The sequence below is a fragment of the Dipodomys merriami genome, unplaced genomic scaffold, assembly GCF_024711535.1.
Source record: "Dipodomys merriami isolate MVZ:Mamm:240054 unplaced genomic scaffold, mDipMer1.0.p SCAF_143, whole genome shotgun sequence".
Classification (NCBI taxonomy): Eukaryota; Metazoa; Chordata; class Mammalia; order Rodentia; family Heteromyidae; genus Dipodomys; species Dipodomys merriami.
In genome coordinates this window covers 2,142,668-2,152,833 of record NW_027202749.1, presented here as the reverse complement: position 1 = coordinate 2,152,833, position 10,166 = coordinate 2,142,668, and the positions used below count along the sequence as shown (strand labels likewise).

At 67.9% G+C, this 10,166-nt stretch overlaps 1 protein-coding gene across 1 annotated transcript; it reads right to left on the bottom strand.

Annotated features, from left to right (window-relative positions):
* Positions 1–6,767: 6,767 nt before the first annotated feature.
* Adra2c (adrenoceptor alpha 2C) lies at positions 6,768–8,506 on the bottom strand. The gene has a single exon (XM_070021607.1). It carries the CDS (start codon positions 8,504–8,506, stop codon positions 7,127–7,129), a length of 1,380 nt encoding a protein of 459 aa, XP_069877708.1. The 3' UTR covers positions 6,768–7,126.
* Between the last annotated feature and the right edge of the window lie 1,660 nt (positions 8,507–10,166).

The window sequence follows — 10,166 nt, the reverse complement described above, 5'->3', positions numbered from 1 at the left end:
CCTGAGGGCAGAGGGCGCCTGCAGAGCTGGAGGGAGCCGGTGCTCCTCGAAGGACTGGATGAGGCTGACCAGACCAGGGAGAGCCGCAGAGTGGCCGGTCAGCGGTGGGAGCGGACCACCTGTGGGCCCTGGCTAGGTCCTGTGGTCTGGTGGAGTGGGCAGGGACCAGTCTCAGGGGTGCGGCATGGGGTGAGATGGGTTTGGGAGGCCTCCCCAGCCAGGCAGTCCAGCCTGTGTGTTCAGGGTGACTCTGTGGCCGTCTGAGGGGGCTCAGTCCTCCCCCGCTGTGAGCTCCATGGGAAGGACCTGGCAGCCACGGGGCCTGGGAGTGGTAGGCCCTATGGGGCGTCCTGAGACCGCAGAGGTGGCTGTGGTAGCGCCTGCTCAGTGCAGCAGGAAAACACTGTCCTGTATCCTGATAGACGGTGCCGGGAGGTCTGGCCTCAGCCCCAGCCGATCCTTCCAACCTCTCCAGAGCCTGCCGAGCTCAGGCCTCGGTGTGGGGGCTGGGGTGGGAAGAGTGGCCGGTGGCTGGACGGCCTGGGAGGACTGGGCCTGACCGTGTATCCACTCCCTGTCCTGGGACCGGACTGTACGCAGTTGCCCAAGGAACAGGCTGGGCCTGCTCTGGCCACTCCGTGTCCTGTAGAACAGCACCTTCTGGCCACTCCATTAGATAAAACGATGCTCTTGACCTACGTTACTCCATTTTGAACACAAGTGCCAAGACAGGAGGAGCCCACATCTCGTTCAGGCAAGTAAACAACCACCATCTGCCAGCCCACCGTGAGGCACAAACACACACAGTTTATTTGTGCCAATGCACAATCACGTGTACACACACACACCATCAGAGTCGGCCTCCAGGCACAGGCTTGTCAATCACGCCAGCTGTAACCTCCACGCGTGGGATGATAAGGGAGGCTCTCCAAGATGGAGCTGCAGCGGCATTCTGACCCACATCCACTTCCCAGAGCGGAGCTCCGCCCTGCCCCTCCCCCAGCGCCGTGTCTCTTGGATGTGACACACAGCCCATTGCAAGCCGACGGCCCAGACTGCGGGTCAGCCAGACCTGCAGGGACAACGCTGTACCCCAAACAGCTCTGCACCCACAGAGTAGCCAAGTGCACCGGGTCCCCATGGAGACTTGCACCTGTGCGGCTCCAGGCCGGGCCGTCAGCGGGGCCCTGGCGCCCTTTCTTAATGTTGCCTGACCTTGTCATGTTAAGCTGACACTAGCATTAAGATGGGGATGGATTCCTTTGTTTGGGTTCATTGTTAATAAATCCAGCGCTGTGGAAAGACACGTGCACGCTCTCTCTCTCTCTCTCACACACACACTTACGTGTCCGTCTGTACCTGACACAGCTTGCCCATGACACAGGGCCGTACCGCAGTGGGGAGGCTTGCAGGAACTCTCACCCCTCACTGTGGATCTCAGGGCTCCAGAAGCCTCTGACTTGCCAGCGACCCATGCTGGCGGGGGACGTGGGCTCCGTGCCGGGGCCACAGCAGCCCGGGGGCCGCGGCCAGACATGGCACGGGCTCCGTGCACAGTTGGACCTGTGTGTGTGAGGGCACAGGCTGTTGGTGACAGTCTGAGGGAGGAGGCTCTGGGCTGGGTAGGACGTGACTCAGTCAAGCTTCAAGCTTGGGTCCAGAGTGGTGGCAGCCAGGTCGCCCTGCACAGTTTGCTTTACACCCTTGAGAAACCTGCAACGTGCCAGGGGCTTCCGTGGAACCAAGTCCTGAGCAGGCCCCTGCACGCGCCCGGAAGGCAGCCACTCCCCTGCCTTCCGGCACAGCCTGGGCCCGCTTGCCCCAGGTGCCCACCCTGCCAGCTCGCTGGGGCTGCCAGGCTCTGTGGATTATTGGGCTGTAGCAAAAGCAACCAGACTGTCTCCTCCTTGAGCCCTCTCGGGAGCAGAAGCAATCAATTCTGAGTAAGGCTTCGTTTGAACTCAAAGGGGGCTGAGTCTGCCTTAAATTCCACTTACGATGGCAGCGCCCACTAGGAAGTGGACAGCCTAGCTAGTTTTCACTACAATATCCTGGGTGGGGTGATCTTCAAGCCCGCCTCACGCATCCAAAGATGACACCCCAAATACAAAGTGGGGGGGGGCGCTCACATGGCAAGGGGCAGGGGCAGGGCCGGGCTACCAATGAACTCTCAGGTAAGGAAGCCATGGAGTGCTATGTAAGCCTCGGGCCCGGTCTGATCCTGTTGGCTGAATGGAGGTGCTGCTCACCACAGATAAAGCGCAGAGGAGCCGCAGCCAGGCGGTCCGGCTCTGTCCACGGAGCCTGGGGACCTTGGGAGCCAGCCTTGGCTACGGGAGCCTGTGGAATCACCTGTGAAGGGGGTCGCTCCGGCGACGCGATGGGGTGGAAGGGGTGCAGCACCTCTTCCTGAAATCTCCTCCCGAACCTCAGCTGCTCATCTGCACAATGGGTGCATCACTCCAACTTTCCCAACAGGCGGTTGAAAAACAAATGAACACACCACAGATGCTAGCTGCGGAAGCCCTTATGTCTGCTCGTTGTTATTGGTATCCATGGTGAATCAGTCCCCCCCCCAGACCTCTGAAATGGGAGGGGGCTGTGAACCAGACACCCCCCATGGGCCCTGCTCCCCGAGTTCCCAAGGCCTCCCGCAGAGGCACCGTCAGTCGAGAGCTGATGATCTGCGGGAGAAGTCCGCCCACCAGTATCTGAACAGCCGGCCCGGCAGCCGGGCCTGCACGTGAAGCAGAGCGGCCCCCACGGCGGCAGCCGGGCAGCGGCGGCCAGAGCTGCCTCCAGCGCCCTGTGGGCACCCACCTTGACTGGCCAGTGTGGCCTGGGGCATCGGCAGCCCCCCCCGGCCCCCCAGCACCATCAGGCACACGGAGGTCCCTTGGAGCTCTGTCCCCACGTCGGATCCCTGCATGGGGACACAGAGCAGGGACCCGGAGCCAGGGATGCGGCTGGGCACTGCAGCTGGGGCCTCTGGTGTGCACAGGTGCGGGCAGGCCTGGCCCGGGACGAGCAGCCAGAGGGGAGACAGGCAGACGGAGGAGGGCTGGTGTAGAAGTGAAGCGGGGCCGTCCTGGAGGTCCTCGGAGCCCCGGAGCCGGCGGGGAGAGAAGGCCAGCCTGGGCTTTAGGCTGCCAGGCTCTGACCCCCTTCGGACACAGGGTGTGGAGGCCACGCAGCCACCGTCCACAATCCCAGGCTCTGGGCCATTCCCCCCATGGACACCACTCCCTCCACCCCCAGGTCCAACGTTTGGGGGAGCGTGACTAGAGTAGTAAACTGCTGCTGATGGGAGCGAGGCCCGGGACGGGGTTCACCCATTCTCAGCCCTGGGACTGGACGTGGATGTCCCTCTGGGACGCCTGTCATCTTCCAGGTAGGCCTAGCTACAGGTGACTACCAGCTTGGCGAGTGTGTGTGTGTGTGTGTGTGTGTGTGTGTGTGTGTGTGTGGCCCGGGGGAGGGGCACAGACTGCCCCCTCTTTCTCCATGGCTGCCAGGCAGCTCTGGGCACGTTTTTGTTTGAACCTAAGAGCAGGGTACCTTTTACCTGGTTCTTTGCTAAGCTCCACCCTGCACACCCGATTTCTTATCTGGACCATAATGACTCCATTGTCCAGAGGCTTTCACCACGAGCAGACAGATCCTCTTGGCAAGAAAGAAACGCATTTTGGGTCCCCAGGGTTTTGAGTCTACAGCCACCTCTGCTCCCAGGTTGCCCTCAGAGGACGGGGCTGAGCCTTGTGGGAGAGGGGGGGAGGGAGGAGGAGCTGGGGGGGACAGGGTACCCGTGGCACCCACGGCTCCCAGGCAGAGAAGGAGGGAGGCTCCTGGTCCCGTGGTACCCACCGCGGGTGGGTAGCCTGTTCACTTGGTAGGAGCCGGGGGCCGCCTTCCTCCACACCAGGCCCTTCTCATCCAGGGGCTGCTGGAGTACGAGGGGGGGGGGGGGCCGGCAGGGAGCTGACAAAAGAGCGGAGACTGTCAAGCCAGACTCCAGCAGGCACCGTGCGGATCTGGCGCGGCGCTGGAATATTTGAGCCTTGCCGATGGATGTGATATAAAAATACAGCCAGCTGCCAGCACCACCAGGAAGGGCGGCTTCCTCCCCAGCCAGTACCAGGCCCGGGCACCGTGCCCGCCGCGCCCCACCCCCGAGGCTGAGGTGGGGGGGAGGGTGGGTGGGCACGGCGCCTGCCCCCCTGCCTCGCGCCCCTGTGCCCGCTGAGTGGGTGGGCGGGCGGCTCCGCGATGGGAGCTGCAGCCCTTCCCATCCTGCCCCCCGCGCCCCGTTTCCACAGAGCTGCCCCCCCCCCCCCGCCCGTTACAGGCTCACAACTGCCTCCAGTTAGTGGAGACGCGTGCTGTGAGCCCCTGGGAAGTTCAGCACGCCTGCCAGCCCCCAGCCCCGGGTCCCCGCACCCGGCCCCCACACCCGGCCCCGCACCCGGCCCCCGCGGCCCCCCCCCCCCGCACCCGGCCCCCGCACCCGGCCCCCGCACCCGGCCCCCGCACCCGGCCCCCAGCCCCGCGCCCCCGCACCCGCCCCCCCCCCCGCCCCCAGCCCCACACCCGGCCCCGCCCCCGCCCCCGCCCCCGGCCCCCAGCCCCACACCCCCGCACCCAGCCCTCCTGCACCCTGCCGGCCTCCTCCTCCTCCTGTCTGAACCGCCAGCCCGGAGCAGGATGCAGGGCACGTGAAGGGTCTCTCTCGTGTCCCCCCGAGGGTTCTGGGCCACCTCTGGGCCTCAGTTTCCACAATCACCATGCCCCCAACTCTGGTGTTGTAAAGAGAAGGGAGGCGGCCCAAGGCTGGTACCTAAAGATGAGAACTGCAGGGACAGAGTTGGGGGACAGAGCTGCCGGCCCGCAGTGGACAGGGGGTCCCGCTGGGGCCCAGTCATGCACTGGAGAAGCCGCCCGGCCGGTGGCTCCCCAGCCCGCGTGCAGGAGTGGGCAGGCCCCACGCCACCCAAGCCACCAGGTCTTTCTGCAGCAGGAGCGGGGAGAATCCGAGCTTGTCTCTGTTTATCCAGCTGAGATTAGGAAAGGAAAAAGGGCAGCTTCCTGACAGTCCCTGAGAGCTGAGGCAGGGTCCACCCTCACTGCTGTAAGGGTCCCCGCGGCTCAACACCTGCCCAAGCTGACCGGCGGCATTGGCCGACCTCCCAGGGGCGCGAATACAAGCCTGTCCCCTGGGTGCCCCTGCCCATCCCCTGGCTAGCGGGGCTGCCTTGAGCCGAGGGACTCAGGGCTCTGCAGCCTGACGCTGGCCTCTTTTCAGCCTCTTGCCCCACACCAGCCCCCCAACCCAGCAACCCTGCCAGGGTGGGTTCAACTCTCCAAGCCCCAGGAAATGTGTGGGTAATGACACGAGCACCAGGAGTAAGATTCCTACCAGAAAAGGCATCCTGGGCTGGACTGGGGTCCTGAGATGGGGGAAGGGCTATCTTCCCATCTGGCCGGCCATTTGCAGTTCATCTGGATGGATGCTGGGTCCCAGGGGCTTCCCTGGAAGGGGTGGTAGCTGTCCAGATACCTCATCTTCTTGCAGCAGGGCCCTGCCATGGCCCCCCGACTGTGGGCAGGCAGGACCAGGCTGTCTGGCAGGACCTGGGCAGCTTCCAGAGACCCCGGTTACAGCTGGGAGCAAGGCCAAGCCAGTGATGCCCTGTCCAGTAGGCCCTCAGACACGCAGTGCCCTCTGCTTTCCACGCCCGTGTCTGCGCCCGGGCACAGCAGGCGAGCCGGTGCATGCCGAGATGCAGGTGTACAGAGGGGGAAGGGGGTCTTCCCCGAGGGGCAGTCAGACCGGGAGCAGGCCTGCTCCTGTGCAGGACTCGGGGATGACAGGCAGGATGGAGAGCTGACCCTTTCCGGGCAAACCCCTGGGCCCTGCCAGGCTCAGGCCCAGGAGAGACACATGCTGGGAGGCCCTTAGGGAAAAGCCCAGGAGCTGGGGAGGGAAGGAAGTCCCTGGGGAGCCCAGACAAATGACCGGGGGTGGGTGTCACCCCCTCAACCCCGTTAACCCACGAGCTGCTGGCATCTCCAACTGGGGTCTGGAGAGCCTGTGGTGCTGACCTCATGGGGTCCACACAGGAGCCCCTGGAGTGAGGGCCACGGGGATGTGCAGCCGCTTCCCGCACTCCTCACTCTGGGCGGCCACCACCTTGGCTTTGGCTTAGAAATGATCACGATGGCTATCAAGCTCTCTCTCTCTCTGGCCCAGCACGGCGAGCCTGGCTGTGGAGGAGCGGATGAGGACTTGCCTGGTCAGCAAGCCTGGCTTGTCCGGGGGTTGAGGGGAGCTCCACTTCCCGGGGCGTGCCCCAGCCTGCAACAGCCAGCCTACAGTGTCCCAGGTCTGGGGGGACTGGCCCAAAGTTCTCCTGAGGCCTGGACTTAGAGCCCAGCCCCTCCCTGAAGTAGTGGACGTTCGAGGGGTGGGGGATGCAAGGAGGCCGCGCCCCCCCCATCCAAATTTGGACTCAGCTTGGGGCCTTCATTCCTTTGCTGCGTAGCTGCTTGTAGCACCAGCATCCTGAACACATATATACCTAAGTATATAGGATTCAGGGTTTGCTGTTTGTTTTGTCTTTAGAAAAGCCCCATCCTCACCATGCGGGAGGGTCTCGGGAGGGTCCCTCCCTGCCCTCCCCGCCCTCCCCTCCATGCTTGGGCTGGGCTTGGGGTGTCTCAACCCGGCCTTAAGGACAGCTGCACGCCGCACCTAGATTACAAAGGTTTATTTAGAAAATAGTTTGGTTGTGTTGGTTGTCCTTTTTTTTTGGCAAACATTTAAATGCGCTCAAGAATCAGATTGTCAGCGGAGTGCCCTCTTAGCCCTCCACCCCCAGGCTTGGCCCCGGGTGGTGGGACTCAGCCCTTGTTCACACCGACACTGGGGTGTGTTTGGGGGGGGGTGCAGCCCTGGAGCCCATCCAGAACCCCGACGCCGGGAGTCACACTCGGGCAGATCCCTGTCCAGGCCCTCGCTGAGGTGGGAAGGCAGAGGGGCTCCCCTCTCTCCTCCCCCCTCCCTGGGGGCCGCTTCTGCCCCCTCCTCCTCCCCCCCCCCGGGGCCCAGCCTGGTGCCCCGTGGTGGTGGTCACTGCCTGAAGCCCCTCGTGCGCCGTCGGAAGAGGATGTGCTTAAAGGAGCGGCGGAAATCCTGGTTGAAGACAGTGTAGATGACCGGGTTGAGCGAGCTGTTGCAGTAGCCGATCCAGAAGAAGAACTTGAAGAGCGGGTCGGGCAGCTGGCAGGCCTCGCGGCAGATGCCGTAGAGGCTGTAGCTGAAGAAGAAGGGGAACCAGCAGAGCACGAACACGCCCATGACCACGGCCAGCACCAGCGTGAAGCGCTTCTCGCGCGCCTGGGCCACCCTGCGGCGGCACACGCTGCTGCGCCCGCGGCGCCGGCGCGACAGGAAGAACTCGACGGAGCGCGCGCTGGCCCGGGACGGGCGCCCGGGGCCCGGGGCCTCCGCCGCCGCCGCCCCCGCGGGCCCCGCCGCCGGCGCGTCCCCGCCGCCGCCCGCGCGCCGCCGCCGCCCGCCCCGCCGCAGGGCGCCCCGGCGCCGGCGCCGCTCGGCCGCGCTGCTCTCGTCCGGCTCCACGGCGGCGGCGGCGGTGGCGGCGCAGTGCCCGTTCTCGCCGGCCGCCGCCCCGGCCGCCGCCCCCGCCGCCAGGTCCGGCCCGTTGTCCGTGGTGGCGGCCGCGCCGTCGGGGCCCGCGGGGCCGCGCTTGTCGCCCAGCGCGCGCGTGCGCAGCTTGGCCACGCGGTAGATGCGCGCGTAGACCAGGCCCATGATGAGGCAGGGCGCGAAGAAGGAGCCGATGCAGGACGACAGGATGTACCAGGTCTCGTCGTTGAGGCCGCACTGCGGGTAGGCCGCGCCCGCGGGCTGGCGGAAGAAGGAGACGAGCGGCGGGAAGGAGATGACGGCCGAGATGAGCCACACGGCCACGATGGTGGCCTTGACGCGGCGCGGCGTGCGCTTCAGGTTGTACTCGACGGCCTGCGTCACCGACCAGTAGCGGTCCAGGCTGATGGCGCACAGGTGCACGATGGACGAAGTGCAGAACAGCACGTCCAGCGCCAGGTACACGCCGCACCACACCGGCCCGAAGTACCAGTAGGCCATCAGCTCGTTGGCCAGCGAGAAGGGCATGACCAGCGTGGCCACCAGGATGTCGGCCGAGGCCAGCGATACGAGGAACAGGTTCTGCGGGGCGCGCAGCGCGCGGCTGGTCAGCACGGCGATCACCACCAGCACGTTGCCCACCACGGTGAAGACGATCAGGAAGCCCACCACGGCCGCCAGCCCCGCCACGGCGCCCGCCGAGTACTGGCCCGGCGGGGGTCCCCGGGCGGCCCCCGAGGCGTTGGCGCCGCCGCCGCCCTCACCCGCGCCGCCGCTCGCGTTGGGGCCCGGCGCCGCCGCCACCGCCGCCGTGAGCGCGGCCGCCAGCGCCGGGGACGCCATGGTCCTCCCGCCGGCTACGCGGTCCCGCCCGGAGCCGGGGCGCAGCCGCCGCAGGTCGGGCGCCCCGGGGCCCGGGTCGGCGCCCGCATCGCCGCCTGATCCTGGGGAGCGCCCGCCGGGGCCCGCGGCGCCCCGCAGCCGGCCCTCGGCCGTGGCGGCCCGGCGGGCGGGCGGGCGGAGAGCGAGGGCTGCCGGGCTCCCCGCCGCCGGCGCGCGCGCGAGCGTAGAGCTGGAGCCGGGGAGAGCGCGGGGACGCGGCGGCGGCGGGAAGGGGGCAGGTCCCGGGGTCCCCGCGGCCCCGCCCTCGGCCCCCGCTCACTCGGGGCGCCCGGGCCGCGAGCCCGCGGCGACGACGCGGCCCCGGAGCCCGGCCGGGGCGCAGGCTGCGGGCGGCGGCGGCGGCGGCGGCGGCCCGGGCGCTCCGCCTCCCATCCGGCCGGCTGGGGCCAGGCGCGCCGGGGCGCGGGCTTCGGCTCCTCGGGGGCCCCCGCGCCCGGCCTCCGGCTCCAACTTTACTTTCCGGGGCTGGGCGCCGGCACCGCCGTGAGTCCTCCCGCTGCTCCGGGGCGCGGGCGCCCTCCGCGGCTCCGCACCGGCCCCGCGGGCGCCGCCTCGCCGGCCTGGGTCGCCAGCGCCGCCGCCGCCGCCGCGCGCTCGGCGCGAGTGCAGCCGCTGGGGCTCGGCTTCCAACTTGGGTCGAGTTGCGCGGCGGGGCGCGCGCGCGGGGCGGGGCGGGGCGCCGGGCCGGGCCCCGGGGAGCGGGCCCGGGGGAGCGGGCCGGCAGCCGCAGCCCGCGGCCGCCTGGGCGAGCCTGCCCGCGCGGCGCCGGGGAGGAGCCCGGGGCGGCGGCGCGGGGCGCGCGCCCCCTCCAGGCCCGGCCGCGGCCTGCAGGACCGGGCGGGGCGCCGAGTTCAGACGCCGGCGGCTCGCGGGTCCCGGTCGGAGCCTCCTCCTTCCCCGCTCCCGGCCTGGTCTCCGGGCTCCGCGCCGGCTCGGGGTTCGGAGCCCGGTGCGAGGACGAGCCCCGCGCCCCGCGCCCGCGCCGCCGAGCTGGGGGTCTGCGCTCCCGGAGAGCCGCCTCCTCAGCCAGCCCCGTCCCCTCCTCTGCGTGCTTCCCCGCGCTCCCCGCGCGCTGCGGTGGAAGCCCTGGGCAGGCTCCCAAGCTCTCACCCAGGCTGGCAATCATGGAGGTTAATTCTCCAGCTGCGTGACCCCGCATTGAACGGCTCTGCGCTTAACTGCTGGCGTGCGTGTCTGTGCGTGCGTGTGTGTGTTCAGCCTCAGCCCCTTGACAAACTTCAAAACTGCAGGGCTCCGTGATGGGCGGTTTTGCGTGAGCAAGTGTCGGTGCGCCCTCCCCCATCTCTTCCACAGAGGTGGCCTCGGCGGCACACAGCCTCGTCTGTTGGGAGCTTCCAGAAACGGGCTCCCCACTCACTCCTCTTGGGGAGTGAGGCTGGGCAGACTGGAGGCTGCAGTCCAGAGGCTGGGGAAGAGGCGTGGCCTCCCAGTGCCCGGGAAGGCCTCTGGAGACTGGCTTGGAGCGAGCCCTCCACGTGCCCTCCGAGCCCCTGAGGATGGCTGCCTCATGGCCCGGACTCGGGCCCCTGTGGCTGCTGCCCAGCTCTGCTGGCCTTGCTCCCGGGGGCTGTCACCAGCA